The 24,625-nt window shown below is 35.4% G+C and overlaps 1 protein-coding gene and 3 long non-coding RNA genes across 5 annotated transcripts; all 4 read right to left on the bottom strand.

The window, feature by feature from the left end:
* Positions 1–2,301: 2,301 nt before the first annotated feature.
* LOC148861654 (uncharacterized) lies at positions 2,302–4,475 on the bottom strand. The gene is made up of 2 exons (XR_016112480.1): positions 4,322–4,475; positions 2,302–2,572 (listed from the first exon to the last, which is right to left on the bottom strand). It is a non-coding gene; the product is annotated as an uncharacterized LOC148861654 (long non-coding RNA).
* Positions 4,476–8,714: 4,239 nt separating this feature from the next.
* On the bottom strand, positions 8,715–9,643 carry LOC148861653 (uncharacterized). Its single transcript, XR_016112479.1, has 2 exons — positions 9,317–9,643; positions 8,715–9,025 (listed from the first exon to the last, which is right to left on the bottom strand). It is a non-coding gene; the product is annotated as an uncharacterized LOC148861653 (long non-coding RNA).
* A 3,206-nt stretch (positions 9,644–12,849) lies between these two features.
* On the bottom strand, positions 12,850–15,933 carry LOC148861652 (uncharacterized). The gene is made up of 2 exons (XR_016112478.1): positions 15,738–15,933; positions 12,850–13,283 (listed from the first exon to the last, which is right to left on the bottom strand). It is a non-coding gene; the product is annotated as an uncharacterized LOC148861652 (long non-coding RNA).
* A 1,396-nt stretch (positions 15,934–17,329) lies between these two features.
* On the bottom strand, positions 17,330–22,855 carry LOC148861651 (histone-lysine N-methyltransferase). 2 transcript variants are annotated; one of them, XM_088982803.1, is made up of 5 exons: positions 22,626–22,855; positions 22,402–22,484; positions 18,545–18,738; positions 17,964–18,032; positions 17,330–17,875 (listed from the first exon to the last, which is right to left on the bottom strand). In XM_088982803.1, exons 3-5 carry the CDS (start codon positions 18,710–18,712, stop codon positions 17,714–17,716), a joined length of 399 nt encoding a protein of 132 aa, XP_088838929.1. In that variant the 5' UTR covers positions 18,713–18,738; positions 22,402–22,484; positions 22,626–22,855; the 3' UTR covers positions 17,330–17,713. The 2 variants fall into 2 exon arrangements, with proteins under 2 accessions (XP_088838929.1, XP_088838928.1); XM_088982802.1 differs by lacking the exon at positions 22,402–22,484 and having other exon boundaries at positions 22,626–22,852.
* Positions 22,856–24,625: the final 1,770 nt, after the last annotated feature.

The following is a 24,625-nucleotide window of genomic DNA, read 5'->3' as shown; positions in this document are numbered from 1 at the left end:
ATCCATTATTGGTTTGCCTTTTGCACCTTCAACTACTACGTAGTTCTAGTAATCAATGAATACTTTTGGTATATTACGATAGAATTTTTTTTATCGGATTAAAAAACCCGGTCCAAGGAAGAACCAGGCATTCAGTCGAGAACCAAAAAATAAGTAGGGAGCGATTATTTTTTTTGAATCAGGTGACCTTTTCTTACCAACTGAGGTACGCTGGCTCATTCAACTGGGAATCGAATCCAATGCACAGCTGTATAGTGTATAGATATGGGTAGGAGATCTGAATTGAATTGAATCCCCCACTAGGTAGGATTGCAACTTGAGCTGGCCAACCCGAGCCCAACTCGATTCAACCTAAGTTTTCACATGGGCTGCCCGTGTGTTTTTAGGCTGTGGGGTGAGGGGCTGGGCCAGAAAATTCAGGCCTGTCCTAAACTTAGGTTAGATTGAGTCCAATCCAACCTAATCTGGGTTGGATTCAACCCCCTGTCTAAACAAATACATATATACATACATACTCATGGATTTTAAAATCAGGTTGGACATGATGGTCGGACTGGAAAAACCGGAAATCGATCACCTAATTAGTTCCTTTTTACCCTAAAACTGCTTTTCGGTAAAAAAACTGTTGATTTGGTCAGTGAACCACTGATTTGGACAGTTGAACTATCAATCCGAATAATTGTTTTTAATCATTTTTTGCTTTTTTTTATTTTTTTTATTTTTCTATCAGAACGGATCATCCATTTGGACCAAATGGTTGGACCGTTTGACCTAAGACCAGACCCCATAACAGTTTCCTATCCAATCTAGTTTTAAAAACCTTGTACATACATACATATATATTCTAATTATATACATATATATATATATATGCACATTTGTAAATAAAATCTATACATATTTTCAATCAACTCTACTCTTAAATTGAGCTATAAAGACCATTAAAAGATGGCTATATGAAAATATATATAAATTCTTTTAAACCTTACCATTATCAACCTGCCTAAGTCCAACTAACTCAACCCGACCGGGCCTATGGGTATAGGGAATGGCGATTCTCTGTGGTTGTCTAGCCCAATAATAAAAAGTAGAAAAAAAAAAAGCTTAATTTCTTTTAAGGTGAGGCTGCAAATGAGTGGGACCTGATCTGATTTCAAAGGTGGGGACTTTGGTTTTCTTTTGTTTTCTCAAAGTGTGAGCTAATACCCAAAAAAAAATGTTAATGCTTGAATTAGAATTCTGCACAGTAGATTCGGGCTCATTCAAAATTGACAAAAAGTCCAATCTGAACCCACCTAAGTTGCAACCCTAGTTTACTCATTGGGATAAAATTGCTTTTACCCTAATGCAGATAGATAGGAACAACGCTAATCCCACAAAGGTTCAAAATTTTGTCATGTATCAGACTATCGATGAGCCACTAATACTCCAAATTTGCATTTTCTGGAAGTTTGACTTATTTCAGCCTCTACTTTATTTAAAATAAATAAATAAATAAGAAGAGTATACTTTGAACTTTAGTCCCACATCATCTAATAGAGCTAAGAGATATCACTGTTCCTGCTTTCAGTTACAAAATGTTTGCATAAAACTTAAGAAAAAAGGCTCGACAAAGATTTGGGGCTACTTGGAGAATCCAAATCTGCTGGTCAGAAGATCTTAACAGCTGCACATTAGGAATATCTCATGTATTTTGTGTTCTCATTCATGGGAAGATATTCGGGATATGCAACACTGTGGCTACAGTATCTTTTGGCTAGATGTGATCTATGGTCAGCATTAAACCAAACACCCTAATCTGGATTTCCAGCACATTATCTATGCTCATGAACATTCATACATCCTGCACCCTTTTACCCATAAGATAGAATATTTGAAAGAGAATATAAAAAACGACTAGATCTAGGAGGCACACTTGATTCCAATTGATTAAATCAAGCTTGGCCTGACCCAAGTCTGAATATGTCAATTTTCAGTTCAGGCTGGGCTTGATTATTGAAAAGATCAAGCTTAATCTCAGGCCCAGTCCAGCTCAGGCCTTAGGCCCAATATTTAGGGCCGGGCCTGAATTGACCTTAAATCCCATCTTCTCTGCCTCACTTGCACCCCTAACTAGTATCAGATGTAGCGCTTCTGCATGACACTTTTTTCAAACCTTGAACATGACTAGAAAAAAAGCGGGAGCAACAAATGTACATTAAGAACATCTCTGTATTTTATATATTATCATTAGGACTGATTTAATTGATGTCAGTGTGTAAGCATACACCAACGAACCAACCCTCGGTTGGTAAATTTCAATTTGAATACTTCAAATTTTTTGTGTAAACTTTATTTCATACCTTATTAAGTGGTGCATTTGACATGAACATAAACACACAAATTAAAACTTCATTCCTACCCTTTTTATTCCATAAACATACATACACCGAAACAGTAATCAATACACAATAGATTGAAAGAGCTTCCCGATCAAAAGGGACGTGGAGGTGGGCCACCAGGACCAGGGGGTCCACCAAAGAGTGGTCCACAGCATTCTTGTAGGATGCAGCAACAACACAGTACATAAAAGCTGCAACCAAAGCAACACCCTTCCCTTAGTCTCGTGTAAATTCTACCATAAAAGTAAAGAATTGTACTTTTGCAGGTTAGTTGGTCAAACGGGTAATTGATCATAATTCCTACTTTCAAATGCCGTTATATTTGGTAAGCTAAGATAACAGAGAGTGTCAATTATGTAGGTAATTTACCCGTGCAATGATAATATGATTTCCCTTTTACCTTTCTCTTTACACAAATAAAGTGCACAAAAACATTGGAACCTCACTTATTTAGATAAATGAAATCTTGGAAACATTTAAACATATTTATCTATGTAAGGGAAAACGATTGAGGCCTTTGTGACATTACATGTTGTAAATGTTGCACTTTAGAACTATAAATTAGGCATCCTCGGTGCGTGCAACTATAACTGCAATGCTTATGATCATAATGTATGTAAGATTCAAAGGACTCCGGATCGTCTGCCCATGAGAACCCTGCTCATGCCTGCCCACAATACACTATTCCCATGACTTGTGAACATCTCCCCCTGCATAATACTATGCAGAGGATGAGATGTTCTTCATGTGTGGCTGCGATAAACATGGGCAGGAGATCCGGACTTGATTCAAAGCCTTATTGGGTTGTTCTACAAAGTAAATGTTTTTGTTTTCATTTATTTTGGTAATTATCACATCAACAAACAAATAAAAACATATTCTTAACTATAAATTTGTTTTAACAAGCAAAAGCAAGTTGGATTGTTTTCTTTTGTTTCAAAAAGCAATTTATGTTTTTAAAACCATCAAAATGATGATTTTTAAAACAGAATCAAGTGTTCTGGTGCAGATATTGTATTATTTATGAAAGATAATGAGATATATACTATGGTTTAAAACAAAATCATGCTTTTCAAATAAGAGATTCAAAAACACATTTTTTGTTGTAGTTTTGAAAAACAAAAGAAATTAAAAAGCATACATTTACAACTAATAACAAGTTTTCCATGTTTTTGTTCTGAGAAACAATTTATTTTCAAATCAGATGGTTCTTAATTTGTTTTTGAAACTTACAACAAGAAAAAACAATTCACGTTGAAAAATACCCCTATAGTATTTGGAAAAAGTATTCTGCAGAATTCTGAATTACAGCCTCCCTCCCCTTATAAACCCTATTCTGCCTGTAGATTTGACATCAATCCATGGTCACGATTCACTCCCCTGTAAGGTGGGGCTAAAAATTCTAAGCTGGGCTGATCAGTCATTCTCCCATAGTATCTTGGTGGTACAGATGCCATAAAACTAGTCAAAATTTCTAATATATTTCAAATAGAAGAGATAGAGAATATATATATATAAAAGGGCGGTTCAACTATGATTACATGATTACAGAAAGACATGATATCAGAAAAATTTGCAATCAATCAACCAGTATAACACAAGGGGTGACCAATCAGGTGGTATCATACCCTTCCGGTCAAGGTTCAAGGATACACTAGTAGGGCATATCAGTCTGTATTGATACTTTTTTTTAAGTTCTATTTATTTTTTTCAAAACTGGTATTACTACTTTATGAACCATGATCTGACTCGATACAATCCGTGGAGGGATGTATCAAAAAATCATCAGCATGATACATATCAGTCGATACGGACTGATACGTATCGATGCTTTGAACCATGCTTCCGATACCATAGATTTTCCCAAAAAAATGTATATAAACAAACAATACAATTTGATTGAGTGCTAGGAAATTTTAGGCAGCATTGAATTGACTTACCATGACGATATGAGTCTGCATATCCCATCACAAAGGAAATCGAAACACCCAAAAGGAGATGGAGGTGGCCCTCCTGGTCCAGGTCCCCATCCCGGCGGCATGTCTCTCTGTCAGTCTGTCTGAACAAGAAGCCCAACTAGTTTGTGAAGAATACAGTAGCTAGGCTGAAACACAGCTCCGATTGATACTTTATAGAATTGAAAAAGACTGGTTGTTGAGCAAGTGGGGTGACATTTTAACTAGATCCCAGTAAGACTGGTAAGTGAAAGAGTCATGCCTTTCGAAATCCCAGTATGTAATTGACACCTACTTTTCAAACCGACCGACACAATTTATGTGCAATCAGTGTGTAACAGGTGTTTTACTTATAAGATTAAAGAGTCTATATCCAAAAATAGTCCCAGTTATCAAGTAGTCATCTTCTAAAATAGTCTTTCTCCAACAAAGAGAAGTGAAGATGGTGTCTACTTGGGTATTTGCTAAATTTTTGTACAAGTTAAAATATTTAATGTATTGAACCCATTTGGCTAAAAAAAAAGAGACTATACTCCACTTCAGAATTTTGAATTTCACTGAAGATTTATAATAATTCAAAATTTTAAATATTTTCACCTAAACATTAATATCCACTCATATATTGGCATCAATTCCAAGCTGGCATCTACTTTAATTGTACTGTAAAGCTAAGGTTTGTAACCGTGGACTGAATAGCAAAAACCCCCCCAAAAATTTTCTTAGCCGGTTAAGCTAATATATGATCTATCAAAGTGTTCATTCTACTCCACATGTTTCTAAATTGAAGGTTTATTGCTTTGGTTTAGTGAAAACAAAGCTAGCTGCATTTAGAATCGAGGTAAAAGTTTAATCTGGTTTGATTTTCTTCGCATTTGGATGGAATGTAAATTAAGATCGATGTAAAACTCCATTCTCGGTTCAGATTTATCAGTGTTTGGATGGAAATTTAATCTGATTTGGTTTTCTTGGCATTTGGATGGAATGTAAATTAAAATCGATGTAAAACTCCACTCTCGGTTCAGATTCATCAATGTTTGGATGGAGTGGAGTTTTGCATCATAAATCGATGTAAAACCTCATCTAAAATTTTAAATTGGTAATCGATGTAAATAGTATATAGATAAAATCAATGTAAAATGCCACATTTTTCGAAGCTCAACGATCACAACCTTTTTAAGGTTTGGTGTGAAACTCCATCGATGTGGTTTTACACCACTTCCAAATATAAATCTTGTATTTATACTATATATATTTATAATTGTACTCTTTCCATATCGAGTCTAAGAAGTCTATTTAAACTTTTAAGGACAAGGGGCAAGTTTGAAATGTTAATTTTAGGGTAAAATCAGCACAATAATGAAAGGTAGGTGGGATGTGAAAAAGTAGGTTGTTGATATAACAGATGGCTTTTTGTGATTTTACCTGTGGTCCTTGTAATTTATAATCATGGACCCACATCAGAAAAGAAAATAAGGGAGTGTTTGGGGTCATGAGAATGGCCCCATCAAATGGTTTTAATTAATTAATTATTATTATTTAAAAGTTAGAATGACCCCAAAGTCCAGTGGTTTTTAATTAATTAGCTATTATTAGTTCAAAGCTAGAGTAGGAATTCACTATTATTAATCATTTTCAAAAATAAGTAATGATTAATGAATAACTAATGACTAATAAACAATTAATAATGAGTCTAGGTTTTAATTAACTATTATTAATTAAAAAATAGAATGGGCCTAAATCTTAATGGGGAATTGACAAATTGTTTATTGGGAAATATAATAATTAATTAGCATAAAGTATTAAATAAAACATTAATGTTTAATATACTTAACTAAATAACAGCATTAATTCCGTTTTCAGTTCGATTGAAAATTTCAGTCAAACCAAACTAAGACCAAAAACCGATTTAAAAAAAAAAAACAAACAAACAAACCGAACTGGTACCCAAATTAACCGAACTGAATTAATTTATTCAGTTTGATTCAGTTTGGTTCTTGATTTATCAACTGAATTTGAACACCCCTAGTGAGACATTTTTTTAAGTTGATTAATACAAATTACCATTTCTTTCTAAAACGTCAAATTTGATGCTTCTCGTACACATGCACTTTTGGAGTTGAAATGACACTTCTACACAACTTTCTTGTTAATTTGTATTGATGGGCCCAAAGCACAACAGCAACTCAAAAAACCACTGTACAAACATCCCGTAAGAAGGCAATGATCTAACACGAGTCAAGGTCCCTCTGGTGTAGGTCTGCCAATTTATGACCTAAACTACTTAAATCTGTCACTATATCTCTCTCACACACGTATACATATTGAATCCTATTCATCCATTTAAAACCAACCTTAAGCTTCTCTCTGGCTACTTGATCTACCCTATGTGATGGGATATTGTACTGTCTAGAAATAAAGTTAATATTTACATCACTAAACAACAAAAGAGAGTTCTTACTCTTAAGCAAAAGATTGAGACAAGTTCACATAATTGGTCTTTGATCGCTTTTGTTGATGCCTAGGATGAGTCAAGGGCAATAAGATAATTTTACTTCTGAGCGGAGGGTTGATTGAAAAGTCCGAGGTCTGTTGTGGCTAAGGGCCAATAGACCAGTCCTATAATGAGGGAGAGAGAGAGAACGGTAGAGGCTTCGAGTAAGTACCCAAGGCGGAGACTTTGACGATTAAGTTAGTATAGGTGCAACACAGGGTGGATGAGGCTTGAGGTTAGGACGCTCAGACGAGGCCACGAAGGGAGTAAGGGAGCTCTTACTAATCTCGAGGCCATATGCTTACCTTGAGAGGGGTTGCCCCCTATTTATACTTGAGGTCGCCTAGAGGTAGGTGGGCGTGGACGACCAGGATGTGGTCTGGCCCTGAGGAGTGCGGCCATCCGAGGCCGCTGCATTCAGCCATGCCATTGGCCCTATGATGTGTGTTGGCCTCTGCTCTACATGTGCTCTCGTTGGGTCCGCCCTGTGCGTCACCGTTTTCCACGCTCTATTGGTTCGAGACATGAGCGCCTACATCAGCTTTCACTACATGACCACATGAAGGGAGTCACAAAAGTGCTTCAAATGAGACCGGATATTGGTTCCAATTGGTTCCAATTTAGATTGGGTCCAAGCCAAACCTGGTCCATTGACATTTGTACTCTTATCTTGTTTTAATGGACCGGATATCGGTTCAACCTGATCTAATCCAATATATATCCATTACAAATGGACCAGGTCCAGTCCAATCCAGGTCCGTCCAATCAGTTCAAATTGATTTAGATTAAAATGGGATCCAACCCAAATCCGACCTATTAAAACCCCTACATATAAGTTATTTTTTGTTCTAAAAAAATATAAGTTAATTTCAAGATATTTTGTTCATGGTACACAGTATCAGAACTATTTTTTACTTCATGCTATTATAATATAAAAATATTTTGATTATTTTTAATTTAATTTATCAAATATTATTCAATACCCCATTGCAGTCCAAATTCAATTTGGATTATTATAAATGTAATGGATAAGAGTTCTATTCGAATACTCGAATATGAATGTAAATGAATCAAATTTGGATCTACCTAAATTCAACATTGTTTTGCAGCCCTAGTGGGTGGACTTAATAAGTAGGTTGTTGTTGTTGAGTGGGCACTCAATTTATGTGCAAATTCAAGAAGATAATGGTGTCAAAGTAGGTTGGACTGCTGGTTCATAAAAGTGCTTCAAATGAGGGCTGTGATTCGATCCGCATTGAGTCTCATTATCAAATCTTTAAACCTTTATCCTATCTTGTTAGAGAATAATAAACTTATTTTGGGACCTCACTTAAGTGCTTAAGGTTGCGTTTAGAAATAATGCAAATAAGTGTAATGGATGCAAGCATGAATTCCAATAAAATATATGTCTTTTTTTATCAAAAGTCTACTTAAATATAGATTTACTTCTTTTTTATTGATGTACTTTTACATCTTATTATCAATGTAAATTTACATTAGAAAATGCATTTTCTATCATTTGTCAATACATAAATGTAATGTTATCAAATACAGGCAAAAGTGAATCAGGGTATAAATTTACCTGGGATTTACACTCTATTTGCATCGTTTCTAAACGCAGCCCAATCTTTTAATTTGAGCAATTCTTTGATACAGTATCATAATCTGTTTGAACAAATGGTTTAGTGTTTGATTCTCTTTGCTCCATTATAATTAATTAAATTTCAGACAATGTATGAATGTTTGTGTTTGTCTAAGCTTTCAAGCCCAATAATAAAATTTCACATGAAAGATGTGTTAAAGAACGAAAATCGATAGATAATACAAATTAGGGTTCGACTATGATATCGAAAAGGCATCGTACTAAGCAGATTGATTAAAGACATATTTTAAGAGGCATAAGGGTAGATAAAATTAAAGTGCAGCAACTGAATCCATATTTGAACTTCCTGAATAGCCTTTCACAATCTCCACGTGGCAGTTCATTAGTTCATACTTCATACACCAGTAAATTGAAACTAGATCTTCTTTTATGAAACGGGCAATCAGTGATCTGATCACACCGCTGTATTTCATACACAACACAAGCAGGAACACTGGATCAGAAGAGAGGTCCACCAGGCCCAGGTGGGCCGTAGGGTCCTCGAGGCCCACCAAAGCACTCTTGCAGCATCCAGCAACAGCAGCAGAAGTAGAAGCTGACAAATGAAACAGCAAAGCACAAAGTAATTAGAACTGTGTCATTTGTAAGAAAGAAAAAAAAAACAATATTCTAAATTAATATCCCTTCGATGTTTTTTTGGTTGAAACAAAAAAAAAAATCACGAAAGGTTCTCAAGAATTTTCACAAAATTTGTTCAGAATTTTTCCCTTGATTTCCTTTTCTCTCTTACTTTCTATCAAACCAAACATAACCTTAATGAGTTAATTAATGGCAGAAGAAAATAAAGATGACAAACTCAGAAACAGCAACAGTTAATTTTGCTTACCAAGAAGAAATTAAGCTGCACAAACCATTTCCAATGCCACCAAAGAAGCCACCAGGGCCCCAACCAGGCCCAGGCCCCCAACCTGGACCAGGACCCCAACCAGGACCAGGCCCCCAACCAGGCCCAGGTCCACCAGGTCCAGGACCCCAACCAGGCCCAGGGCCTCCAGGGCCTCCTGGTCCTCCTGGTCCTCCTGGTCCCATCCTTTGGCTTTATACCACCACCACCGCTGCTGCTGCCACCACCACTATGCCCACCGATAGTATCTGCAGAGAGAGAGAAGTCTTGAAGCTATAAGGTGCCACCACCTTTGAGCAAAGCCGAGAGGATCCAAAGAGAGGTTACTGATTCTTATATAGAAGATTTTCTATGGGTTTGGGGTTGGGATTGGGATTGCTTAGCCTTGAAGTTTTCCATCATAAATTCTAAATTAAGTCCAACAGTATGTCAACTCTTCTTATCCTATCTACCATTCAAAACAGCCCTTCCACATATGAGGTTTTCTTGTATTTGCAAGTAATTGCCAAAACAAGCTACAATATCTTCATATCCTGGTCTCTCTGCTTCTTTTCCCTTTTATATGGTTCAATGATATTTTTCTAGGATGAAATAATTTAGTTATTATTTTCACCCACCCTTTTAAGGTGTGTGTTGGTTTGATAAAAAATAAAAAATAATAGAGAAATGGTAAGTTGAGAGAGAGCTTTAAAAAGATTTTACAAAATATGCTTGGAATTTTCTGCAAACTTTCTGTTTATCTCTTATTTTATTTTATTTATCAAACCAGTGTTTTAAAAACTGACCCAGCTGGTTGTAGGTCATCGGTTTGACCAGCCGGGTCTAATGGTTCAGGTCGTAACATGTCAGCGCATGTATGTGTATATATAAAAGCAATAAATAATATATAAATATGTTTTAGATATGTTATATGTATTATTATTTATTTTATTTATATTTTAATTCAATTTTAAATTATTTTATTTATAAAAATATTAAAAATTATAATTTGAGGCCAAAAAGGGTTTTTTCGTGAAAATAGTGAGGAAATGTTCCTTGGGATGCATAGATCTCGAAAAGTTATCCAAAATAAAAATAAATAAAAAATAACCCCAGTCGGACATCGGAGTGCAAAACTCCAAATGTTTTGCATGCATAGAGTGTGCAATCTGCGACCCGGTCACCGAGTCGAATGGGTTAATGGTTGAACCAGACAGGTTGAACTTTTTTTACCAAGTCAATAGTTTTTTACCATCCGATAGGTCTTGACTGAACTGGACCCAAAATTTTGATCGGGTAACAATTCGAGCAATTCAACTAATCAGGTCAATAGCGGGTTGAAAATATTGCATCAAACCAAAATTAGCTTGACAAACATGAACATAAAACGTGGTGGTTGAGTGATAGTTTGACTGATCGGGTCAACGGCAGGTTGAAACCATTGTATCAAACCAAAATTAGCTTGGCTAACATAAACCTAAAACATGGCCAGGTTGGGGTTAGAAAGACGCCTACTCATGATTAAGTTCACCGTTACCATCATCATTAACATCTAAGCCTCATCCTAACTATATAAAGTCAGCTACATAATCTTGTTCGGCTACGGTTGAACCTACAGAAATATTTGCTTTGGACGGTGCAATTAGACAGACAGATAGCTTCTCTATTATTTGCCTATCTAACTTCAGTTTGGATCCGGCCGGCACACGTTGTAAGCATTTTCAATGAGTACTTAAAAATTTTTTTGATATATGTCCCTTAAAATACCCTCAGTTCACCATTGAAAATGATTAAAATCCACTTTTGATAGTTGTCAGAATATTTGTCAAATGCTCATTTAACTTGCTTATTTATGGTGTGCCTACTAGATCTGGTCCCATCTAACTTGTACCTTCGGAGTAAATATTTCGACAAGTGCAGCCTTTAGGCTATGACTGGGAAAAGTGCAAATACAAAGCTTAGAAAGACAAATGTGAACTGTATACAAGGTTTTGCAGGAACATATTTGTATTTACACATTTCTTAGGCTCAATTTGGAAGGAGTACAAATACAAATATGCACAATATAAATATATAAAAAACAATACAAAATGCAAGGTTTTGGGCTCTACAAATTTGTATTTGTATTCTTTATAAAACTGAGCCTAGGTTGTGTTTGGTTGCAGTATAAATTTATTTGCACTAATACAAATGCATGGGAGTGCAAATGTAAAGGATGCAAAATTCTTGTTTAATTTTGTTTTATATTTTACTTTATTCTGCTTCATGTCTTAATCTACTTCATTTGTACTACAATCAAACAAAATAAGCTAAAACTTGAAACAAAAATAGGTCAGAATTTACACTCAAATCATTTGTACTATCATAGTTTTGTATCAGTGCAAATTTATTTGCATTGCAACCAAACACAGCTTAATATGAATAAAATATTAGAAAGGATATTGCCTCCTGGTAAAGTTTTATGTCACAGTTAGTTTTCCCAAAAGATTAAAGGGGTGTTTAACAAGTTGTGTGGTTCTTTTTATTTTTTTATTTTTTTGAAAAACAAATCATTCATATTAATGAACACCCTCTAAAATTTGATAAATCAGAACACACCATTATTACTGGAGTAAATATTTGTTTTATGTTATGACCCATTTGTTCCATGTTGGTAATATGGGATGCTAATGTGAGGTATCCCACATCGGTAGTATGGGATGTTGTTGTGGGGTATATATATGCTTGGATTCCCTCCCTCCAACAGCTAGCTTTTAGGGGTGAGTTCTCCTAAGGCACATAACGTTTTATTATTTATTCATTTTTTTAATTTTTTGCATGCTCCTTCCACTATTTTTTTCGACCCTCTTGGCCTTTCCTTCCTTCCCAAACCCTTTTCGTCCCCGAAGGCGACCTCAACCAGTTTAGCACTATTTTGTGTATTCAAGATGTTGATCGAGGCTGTGATTAAAAATAGTGATCAGAGTGAAAGCTAGGAAGATGATGGTCATAACAAGATCAAGACTGCCGAGTCCTTCTTCCCCAATATCTGTACGTGTTTGGCACACAATCTTGTATGCTCAAGTGAGATTGCATCTATGGTTGAAATCAGACCAGGGGTAAAGGAGAACCATGAACTGCATATAAGCTCACAAAAAGCCTTGTAATAAAATTTGTAGATTAAGGTTTGGGAAAGAAAGAAAGGTTAAGAAAGACAGAGAGGGGAACGTGAAGTTTTAAAAAAAAAAAGATTTAAAAAGTTAGATAAATCAAAGTTTTTGAAATCTAACCGGACAATGAATCAGTCAGGGATTTGGTTTCCAGGTCTAATGGTCCGATTATTCAAATCAAACAGACGGCTCTTTCTGATAAAAAAATAAAAAATGGTCAAAGCAATTAAATGACTCAACCACCCGTATCAACGTTTTACTGACTAAATCAACGGTTTTTGGCAAAATGACAGTTCTGGGTAAAACAGAACCAGTCACTGACCAGTTCCCAGTTTTTCAATCCGACCGTCCAGTCCAATCCAGTTTTATAAACCATGAGATAAATAATGAAAGAAATATATTCTGTATTCTATTAACTATCGCACATAGGAAGAAAGCCACATGTGTAAGTGGCATTTAGTTATTGAGTCTACAGCACAGTTCACTGCTTTGAGACTACAGCAGATCCGGACTCCATATTTAGGCATGAAGAGTCTTTCTAGTTTCTACTACAATTTTCCACCTGGCTATTCTTTTGCCTTTTTTTTGGTAGAGAATACAGTGGTTAATTCGTCAACAAGGCAGAATTCTTCTTATTCTTGAACGGACACACAAACACAGACCCACGATTGCATGAATGCCATCACGCCTCCTCCCAATGGCAAAAATCACCAAATCACTAGGGTGGACCAGGAGGTCCTGGAGGCCCAGGTGGGCCAAAAGGTCCTGGAGGCCCACCAAAGCAGTCTTGTAGCATCCAGCAACAGCATAAGAAGTAGAAGCTGTAAAACATGTAAACAAAATTCCAACAGTTAGCAGAGGTTCATAAGAAAGAAAAATGCTTTGCTTTATCTGTGATACCCATACATGAATGCATATACGCAATGTATACATACAACCTGTATTTATCCATGGTTCAAAGTATGGATATGTACCGGTTTTCAGTCACTGAAACTCTAAGGCTCAGTTTGTAAGTATAAATATAAATTTGTAGAGTACAAAATATTATATTCTATATTATTTTGTATTCAGTGTCGCCCCTTTGGATTGCACAATAAGAACAACGTGGCAATACTTTGAGTCATGCATTCACTTGAATTAGGTGGGGTGATTTCCTACACGATTGCACCTATTTCTAGCATGCAAAGGGATCTTATGGTTAATCTAGGGACTGTTTGGTTCTATTGCTATTTATTTAAAAAATGTCTTTTATTTTTTTATCATGAAAAATAAAAAAAACGGTTGAAAAAACGTGGCATTTATAAATGCCACATAAGCTAAATAGTGAAAAAATGCGCAAGTATTGGTAGAAATATTAAAAAGAAACTTTTCCATAGAGTTTCAAAGGAAAATGTCTCTGCGGCACTAAACTAGCATCATTTTTCAAATAAACAGCAACAGAACCAAACACCATATACACCAACTAATGGGCTTTAAAAATGAGTAAGGTTAGGGCCATCAAACCAGAGAAAACAACACATAATTAAAGAGACAAACAGACGCAAAACACAGCAGGACCCAACAATACAATTAGTCTACCTTAAAGACAGCAGAGCAGCAGAAGAATTTTGAACACGTGTTTCGCAATTGCAAGGGTTGTATGGTTGCATTGTACTGGCCTGTCAAAATCTAAGCCCAAACCCAAAATTTTCGGATCAGACTGAAAATATCATCCCTATTTATCACAGTGGTTGTTCAAACTTCATACTTCTAATAAAGGCCGTCTAAAGATTAATTTTGAACACGTGGCAAGATTTTCTGGGTTAAACTCTTCTCCTGAACTTTTTGAAATCGAATTCAGTGCAAAGCCCGTCAAACACCCATTATAGCACAAAAGTGTGGAGATGTTCCCTATGCAACGCTGTAAAAAGCTGTTCGAACATGCCTTGCACTGATTCAAGCTGATCTCACCTTAGTTGCCACGTAAAAGATTCTTGAATTGCATAAATATGATGGCTACAAATCCCCCCTTGACAAATCTGATATTATGACTTCGTCAGCAAAAAAGTTTCTAACACAATATACAATATAGGGAAATTGTTTAAAACTCGTCATGAGTTTTCAACATTTCTCTTAAACTCAATTTTTCAAAATGTTTAAAACTCAGACTAACGGGTGTTAATATATTGTCATTTTGATCTTTATAGAAAAATATAAAATATATACAAAATAAATTAACGGGTGTTAATATATTATCATTTTAATATTTAGACATGAAAAAGAAAAAAGCTCAGAAAAAAAATTAAATATAAAACACATAAAAACATAGAAATTACAAGAAATATAAAAAATTATAGAAATTGTAAACAAAATTAAAAATTATTTTCAAAGTATAGAAACTATAGAAATTGAAAAACAAAATCAGAAAATAAAAATTGTAGAAAAACACCAAAAATTATAGAAAAACACAAAAGTTGTAAATAAATAACAAAAATACAGGAAAATTTATAGATTGTAGAAAAGAGAAAAATGTAAAAAAAAAACAGAAAATATAACGAAACATTGGAAATTATAACAAAACACTAAAAATGCAAAAAAAAAAAACAAGAAAATTGAAAACTGAAAAAGACAATTTTTCCTCTAACTCACCATTCAAGGGTAATTTGGTCATGAAAATTGTTATTTATGCTGACATGGACACCTCCGTTAAGAAGCATTAACGGTGCACTAACGGAATGTGAGTTTTGGAAAATAAAAAACTTATTGACATGGTGAGTTTTAGACATTTTGAAAAGTTGTGATTTTAAGAGAAATGTTGAAAGCTCATGGTGAGTTTTAGACAATTTCCCTGCAATATAACACTTTGTCCCAATAATTCAACCAACTGTGCAAACTACATCTCTAATTTAATGGTGGAGAATAAGAGAACATTGAAGGGGAGTGGAGTAGAAGGTGCATTGGAATCAACTGCCGGCTGAGTTGGTAAGGTCTTTGGCTGGTTGTAACAGTGATTTGGGATCAATTTCTGTGAAGTTTGGGGAATGAGAGACGGGTTATTCCCGTTGAATAGTATGCACGAAGCCCCAAGAAAATACATCATTTAGAAATGAAAAAATCTATGATACCAGAAAGACATATTACCGAAAGAGATTTAATCAATTAAAGCACCCCATGAATTCCGATATCATAGTCCATCGCTTTAGGGATAGAAGGCAAAAGAGGGTTTTCTTTTTTGGGGGGTACTACTATAAAGGAAGAGGAGTTTTTAAAACTACGAAGTTAGTGAGATTGCTCACCATGAAGATATGAAGCTGCACAAACCATCTCCGATACCACCAAAAAAGCCACCTGGACCTGGAGGGCCCCAACCAGGCCCAGGGCCAGGTCCTCCAGGTCCAGGACCCCAACCAGGGCCAGGTCCTCCAGGCCCAGGACCCCAACCAGGGCCAGGTCCTCCAGGCCCAGGACCCCAACCAGGGCCAGGTCCAGGTCCTCCAGGCCCAGGGCCATCTGGTTGCATTTTTAGCTTTGCTTGTCCACCACCGCCACCGCCACTGCCTCCACCACGAAGGCCACCACTATGCCTTGCCAAAATCCACGAAAAATGGTGAAACAGAGCTTTGAAGCTTGAAGTCTAAGATGCCAACTTTGGATAGAGGGAATAGAAGGGAAGAAATTGGTCTCTTTATACAAGGATTTTCTGGGGTTGGTTGCGTACAATGTAGACTCGAAGCTTTCACTCTTATATCTTCTTTAATGGTTCCTAGTCCTCAAAGCCTAGCTCCACTCTTCTACAAACTTCTATGATCCCATCTGCTCTTCTAGTTTTGCACTTCCCTTCAACCTACCATTCAGAATTCAGAAGTCAGATCTCTCTCTCTCAAGCATACAAGGTGGATAGTAACTGGTGGATATTACACGAGTATCACTGTTCCCGTGTCTAACCAACGTTTTAACTATAAGTCTATAACTACAAATCAACGAATACATAGGGTTCTGTTTGGTTGCAGTGTGAATTCATTTGCACTGGTATAAATGCATAGGAGTGCAAATGGATGAAATGTAAATCCTAGTTTACTTTTGCTTTAGACTTTATCTTGTTTTATTTGTTTGTAAGTAGTAAAATATTTGGTCCATAATTTATATGAAACAGAAATGAGGTAAAAGGGTATTAATTTGAGGGGAAGGTAGGAAGCAAATCCATGTGATCCACACTTTATATGAAAGAGAAATAAAGAGAGTGCAAATTTTGCATTAAAAGAATACAAATCATAAAACTATAAATTAGGCACAACTTGTACTCAATTCAGATTTACACCACAAACAAATGCAACCTAAATAAAGGAAAGTTTGGATCATTCCCGTTCCAACCTGCAAAGTGCATAAAGAAAAAAAACTCCTTACCAACTCCATCAGTGTTGCATTTTTGCTGTTTTGACTGTGTTTGGTTGCAATACAATTTTTATTTGCACTAATACAAATGCATAGAAATGCAATTTTTGATTTAATTTTGTTTTGGGTTTTATCTTATAGTCTTCAGATCTTATTTTACTTATTTTGTACTGCACTAAATCAGAATTTGCACCTAAATCATTTGCACTATCATAATTTTGCATCAGTACAAATTTACTTGCACTACAACCAAACGCAGCATTTAGGTAAATAAAAATTAAAAAATTAAAAAAAAAAAAAAACATCTAGAACACTCCCACCTGCAACATTTGCATTCCATCCCAAGTTTTTACATATCGAGACTTTCCTTTGATCAAAACCCTTTTTTTTTACTGTCACATGAGTTACATCTCACCTTATTTGGGCGACCCTGAAAACCGTTCGAGTGGAATAAGGTTATTTTATTTGTAACGCGTACAATCTCACAAGTCACAACTGATGCAAAAAATATATATTTTTGTAGATAAATGACTGTTGAAGTTCAACAATTCAATCAAGGACGAAATAGTGATGAACAACAGCGGAAGGCAACGCATAGATACAGTCCACCTGATGACTAAACCAATGCTATTCCTTTCACAAATTACCTTTCACTTCCTTGCAGACTTAACAATGTTGCCCAAAATAACTGAGAAAAGGAACAACTCAATATAATAATGCAATGAGATAAATAAGCAATGTTCTCCATTTCGGATTCCATTTGTTCTCGTGGAATTGAGAATAGCCAACATTTTTACTAACTTGACTAAAACAAATTCCATAAACTCCACAAATCTTCACTCTTCAGCCTTGTCATTCAAATTCCGTTTCCAACAAGTCTTTACTTTTTGTTTCTTGAAAGATGAATCACTTTTGCTGCCGCTACAGCAGAGTCTTCCCGCTTTACAATGTTTTCAAGCTCTTCAACCTTCTCTGAAAGTATTTTGGCATTTGAATTGGCAAATTGGACCAATTTGTCTGCAGTCTCCAACGCAGTACATAACTAAAATAACATATTACAATCAACACAATCAGATTAGCTGGAGATTAGTGACAGTTCAATGAAGTGCCTAAAAATAGGGATCCATCACCTTGAGAGTAAGAGATGACCATGAGTGGTCAGTCCCCGCCAATGCCTCGTTCAACTGGTTGTAGTTTTCCTGATGTAAGAATCATGGAACGAGACAACAAAGATGATTACCAGAAATGTTGTTATTGAAGTAGTCTATACTCTATATGCACTTGGCATTTGTCTCAGAGAAGGTAAACCAACTGTTCCTTTTGTTATTCAGGGTTATATTTATATATAAAGAAATGTTGTTATTTGTTATAGCAGGACTTGGCATTTGTTTTGTGCACTATCATTCCAGCTTTCAAGTATGATATTAAGGCAATTCTTTGTACAAGTAACACACTTTATCATCCTCTGAATACCAAAGTAATGAAATGAAAAGTGAAAACGCTCAAAATCTGAAGAAAATTTACAAAAAGGTTTAAAGTAAAAACAATGACAAATTACTTTTTTATGGTTGTACATAAACTACTTCAGTGAACCTGGTTAAATTCAATATACTTTAATGGCACTTCTAAAATGAGGGCTTGTAGGTGAAACAAAAGGGCAACAAGATAAACTAGTCTAGACTCCAGATAACAAGGTAATAGAAAGAATTACCTGGAAGAGTTGCTTAAGATCAACTGGTTGAAGACAAGCATTTATATTGGAACCTGAAGAAGATGAGGATGATAAGGAAGGGGCTTCCCAGTGCTCTCCACCATCTCCTTCCCCGACATCACCCAGCAGATCCCCTATGCACAGTAATGGCCCTCCCACTCCTCTCATGTTTGTCTGCCCCAAGATTTCAACAGCTGGTACAAATAATTTGCTCATATAAAATAAAATGTCACATTGGTCTGTTCTACTTACCAGCAAAACATCTCTAAGATTTTGCAGTGCATAACAGATTTCCTGATAATTAATCCACACATACACATACATTCGCTTTTTACTCCATGAAGTTCTAAATGTTTTCTTTTTTCTATAGGCAAAGAAGAATTTTATTAAGAACTAGCCAAGCTGCATACAGAAAGGCATCCCAAGAGGAGGTGCAAGATGCAGCCTCAGGTAAAAATCAGCTTACAATTGAGCCTGAAAGATAGATTTCCTAAAAACCCCTTGCTTAGCTAAAGAATCTGTTAAGCCATTAGCCGACCTTCTTTGCCACTGGATTCTAACAATCATATTAGAGGTTAGCCATTTGAACTTCTTTGCAGCTTCCTTGTAGTTCCAAATAACTGAGTCTGGATCTTTTAGCCACCCAATTACCAGCTTGGAGTCCCCCTCAACTATCAATGAAATTCTAAGTGTTTCAATTCCCACACATTGCACCCCTGATAAAGACATCTAGCAATATCTCATTTTCTGAAAAATCTAAATTAGCAAATTTTAGCAAAAACCACTTGTACCCACATCTATTTCTTATGCAAGACAATCTATATAAATTTCTATGGGCATCAACTTTCTCAATCATTCACAGGAGTGCAAAAGTATGAGTTTTCTAATCTGACCAAAGACAATGCCCATAGTGGATTAAAGAAAAGATTTCTCCCTATGTTACCTATATAGGTCATATCGTGTGCATGTTGGACACCTTAACTTCTAGTGTAAATTCTGTATCCAACACCTGCCTTGAGTAATATAGTTTTCTGCAATGCCATTAGGGCTCAGAGGAATCTGAATTATATCAAGATCCTAGTAAGTGAAATACAACTGGTGACATACAGAAGTGCACTTACATCCAATGCTATACAACTGAAAAGAAACATAAAGGCAAGGTCATTCAATTTAAAATTGATAAAACAATCACCCAACCAATACCAATGCAAGTACTTTTTTTGGTTACTAGTGCATATCTTATGCACTCAAGCTCAATGATTTAAACGTTTGAGTTCTTTACTCACAAACTTATCAAAAAAAGAGTGATTTACTTGCAACCCTCATATTCCAATCTGGAAAATAGAAATAAAGAAAGCATACATGGTTGGGGGATAGCTGCATGTATTTGTTTGCACATGTCTAATCAAACTAATAGGTGAAGCCTCATATTGGCAGTGGATCAATCATATGGCAAGGACATGCTGTAAAGTTAAGATAGACTCGTGGTAGATTTGAGCAGGACTATGAAGAACAATTTATGATTTCATGTTGAAGCATTTGGGAATTTCAAGATAAATGGCTCAATAAGTTTTGTATGAGGCTTGTCCATGTCAAAATATTACTGAATCTGGTTTAGTAAGGAAAGTAATATTGTGGTGAGTTGCAAGAATGGTTGAAGATCATGTATGAAAAGATCTGAATCATATAGCTCCATTAATTGTCAATATCTAAACAGGTTCCTGTAAATAGTACTCAAAACTCTGGTAGAAGAATATCTCAAGGATCAAAGTGAAGAATAACACCATTTGCAGAGAGTCTTGACAAATCTTCCAGGGATGATGTTGTTGTTGCCAGAAGCGTGATGGAGGAATATGAGTTAGAGGATGATAATGAAAATGTCATTTTACATGGAGGTCAGTAAGATTGTTAAGAAAATTGATTTGAGTAGGGTTATGGAAAGGACATTCAAATTCAATAACATGAGTACTGCTTTAAAGACATTAGCTGTCTAGGACATATAACCATTTTATTTTTCAGGTTTTAAATATCATTTTTTTGATTCATAGGTTTTAAATATCATTGAAGAACTTAATTAGAAGGAACACATACACACACATACATACATATATATAAACTTCATTAAGTATAATATTTTCAATCAAACCACAGTACAATCTATATGTAACACATTAAAAATCTCCAATGATTTCAATTACAAAGAACTGCTTTAATAACAAAAAATTATGCAATAGAAATTAATAGTAACAAAAGCACACCAGAATGGATAAATTGTTTCATCTCCAAAGACAACCATGTCTAGAAACAGGTTTGTGATATTAAAATCTCAGATTAGCATTTTGGCACACTCTTCCCTGGCACCAACAACCCAGGTAAAAATTACCTTGGTGCGCAGATGTCGTTGAGGCTCATGCCTAATGCTATCATCATTGATAGCACGGAAATCACTTTTTTTGAAAGCTAAAGAGAAATTCACTAAAGAAAGAGAGAATGCAAAAGGAAGGTGATAAGAAATCACCCGAGAGCATGGAAATCACTACCAAGTTAAATAGTGTTTGAAATTTGGGTGGAACTTATTTGCAGGGGCTACTAATATAAATTTAGGTGGAATAAACTCAAAACCTCAGATTAGCATTTTGGCACATTCTTCCTCACCACCAACAACCCAGGTAAAAAACTACCTTGGTGCGCTTAAATAGTGTTTGAAATTTGGGTGGAACTTATTTGCAGGGGCTACTAATATAAATTTAGGTGGAATAAACTCAAAACCTCAGATTAGCATTTTGGCACATTCTTCCTCACCACCAACAACCCAGGTAAAAAACTACCTTGGTGCGCAGATGTTGTTGAGGCTCATGCCTAATGCTGTCATCATTGGGAGCATGATAATCACTACAATTTAATTATTGTTTAAAATTTGGGTGGAATAAGCTTAATCCAATCCATTACAATCTATATGTAACACATTAAAAATCTACAATGATTCCAATTACAAAGAACCTAGTTTAACTGGGTTAATAACAAAAAATTATGCTATAGAAATTAATAGTAACAAAAGAACACAAATGGATAAATTGTTTCATCTCCAAACACAAATATGTCTAGAAACAAGTTTGTGATATTAAAATATCAGATTAGCATTTTGGCACATTCTTCCTTGCCACCAACAACCCAGGTAAAAAATTACCTTGGTGCGCAGATGTTGTTGAGACTCATGCCTAATGCTGTCATCATTGGGGGCATGGAAATCACTACAAGTTAAATATTGCTTAAAACTTGGGTGGAATTCATTTGCAGGGGCTACTGATATAAATTTGGGTGGAAAAAACTCAAAACCTCAGATTAGCATTTTGGCACATTCTTCCTCACACAAGATTTGTTTTTCTGATATACATCCAGGCCATGGCTACCCACTCACTACAAGACTTGTTGGCTTGCCCGAAACCACAGCAAGAGAAGAGATTGAGGCCTCAACTCAGCAGGCTCTCAAATGTCCAAGATGTGATTCCACCAATACCAAGTTCTGTTTCTATAACAACTACAGCCTCTCACAACTACGGTATTCCGTATTTCTGCAATGCATGTAAGAGGTATTGGACCAAAGAAGGATGATTGAGAAATGTTCCAGTGGGCGGATGTTGCAGGAAGAACAAGAGAACTTCATCTTCAAAGAAGACACAAGACACAAGACCAGACAAGACCAGGTTGAATATGACTAAAATGAATTTACCCATGCCTTTGCTAGACTACAAGAACAACCGACTAGACAGTTAAAGACAGATATCAGGTATATATATATCATTTTCCCATGGTCGAACGAAAATGAAAAACTATTCTTCAATGATTGAAAGTTGTACCGGATCTAAAAAATCCTCTCCAATTAAACGGGTGAGATGATTGAACAGCAGAAAAATAAGATATTCAGAACAATCATGAGTGACTGGAGAAGAAGAACAATGAGATTGATTTCAGTAAGAAGAAACGAGTATTCAAAAAAATATATGAGAAACAGATAGCTTATGGTTCAATTGAAGATGAGAAAACAAAGAAAAAAAAATAGAAGAAGAAGAAGAAAACTAACCTGGAAAATACGAGATTCTGCTTCAATTCTGGAGTGGGGAGGCCACTGCTAGGAATTTGTGAAGTGAGAAGAAAAGTGGAGAAGAAACATCGTCACCGACGAGAGGGAAACCCTATGTATGCTATTTCAGTAAAGGGTAATTTTAGCATTTTAAAAAGACATCAGGGACTTTTTCGAACGAAAAAACGAATAAGCGCGTTATTGCATGAGAAATTAAAAGCAAGCTCGATGTTTTTTTTTGTAAACCCAAATTTGGGCTTCTCAAATAAGCGCTTAATTTCAGATTCGGCATAATCAGATAATTTGAATATCATAAGATTCATAACCGGTCGAATTTGATATTCTACTCATATCGTTTAACTGATTGAATTAAATTTGGATATCACATGATTTGATTCAATAAATATTCGAATTCAACGAATTAGTTAATATTTATAAATAATAATTAAATTATAAATAACTTATATATATATATATATATTATATTTTATATAAATAAAATTTTTATTTTATATATTTATTAATTATCTAAAAGACTGAATATTTGAGTATTTAATCGAATTCGAACATTGATTTTCAATATCCTTCAAATATCAGATAATCAAATTTAGATTCAAATTTAGATATTGCCTGATTCGTACTCGATCCATTCAAAATAAATGTTTAATGGTGTAGTCTGAACCCAAAATAAATGCTTATTCGAGTTGGCACTTATTTTTAAGTACTCCCAAAACTTGGCCCAAACAATCAAGATTAAGGAGTAAGGAAGAAACTACTGAAATATTCTTGACATATTACTTTAAGATATGTTTGGTTTGATAGGAATGTTGAAGAAATTCATTAAAATGTTTCCCCTAATTTCCGTTTCTCTTTTATATTTTCCCTTAAACCAAAGTACCAACACACAACCAATCTCTTATTATTCAAGTATCCTCCTTTATCTCCTCGTTGATATCAAGTTCATTGTTTGCATTACAAACGCATAATCTCTAATTAGTAACCAGGGTTTTGGAACCCGAACCTTTCTCTCACGGTTTCATAGTTGGTTCTAAGGATGATCATTTATGACCCTGCCTAGTCCGATACATGAATTTCTAGGCCTATGTAGTCATGTTTCTATCAAACTCGGCCACCCCAAATGTCCGGCCCGATTTAACCCAATATTGGGTTTGGACATGTAATATCAGGCCCATCCGGGCATATAAAGAATTGGATCACAACTCCTAAAAGTAAAAATCCTCTCCCAATGACAACATCAAATATTAAGTAATAACAACAGGTTGTAGCTCTAGCTTTCAAGGGAGATCGAATCTGCTCCTCACAAAGGGCGCCTCACACCGACCTCACATGTACATCCCACCGTGTATTGAAAACATCTTCCATACTTATGTAGTTATGTGTTATTATTTACGGAAGATGTTCCCAATGCACGGTGGGATGTGCCAGTGAGATCATTGTGAGGCGCCCTTTGTGAGGAGCAGATCTCAATTCCTTTCAAGGTATTTAAAACTATATATGCTCTATTATTGTCCATTTTTATTATAATTCAAAGTCACTATTCCTGCTCAAGTTACTTTGGATACTGTTTATTATGTGCTTCTCACAAAATACATTTGTTATCTTGGAATGTAAGAGGGTTAAGGGTATAGAAACCCGAAGAAATTGTGTAAAACTTTTAACCTAGATATAATTTTCCTTTTTGAGACTAAAGTGAACGCTGAAAACTCCATTAAACTTTGCAAAATACTCCATGGGTTCTTGTGGGGGATTTAAATTATATTATCTTTCTCTCTAAATGTGGGGGTTCCAACAGACATTCTCATACCTCACAACCCTCTTCTCTTAGGCCTTGTTCGTTTGTAACATTGCAGCATATCCAGGTAAATGTTATACTTGGGTAAGTGCACTTGCCCATGTTCTTTTGATTTTTAGGATTCACAGGTAAATAATAAAATGATATTTTTACCCATAAAAATTAACTATTAAAATGGGTAAAATGG

Source organism: Nelumbo lutea, chromosome 4 (assembly GCF_056320005.1).
Source record: "Nelumbo lutea isolate HS-2025 chromosome 4, American lotus-T2T, whole genome shotgun sequence".
Taxonomy (NCBI): Eukaryota; Viridiplantae; Streptophyta; class Magnoliopsida; order Proteales; family Nelumbonaceae; genus Nelumbo; species Nelumbo lutea.
This window is presented reverse-complemented; position numbering and strand designations above follow the sequence as displayed.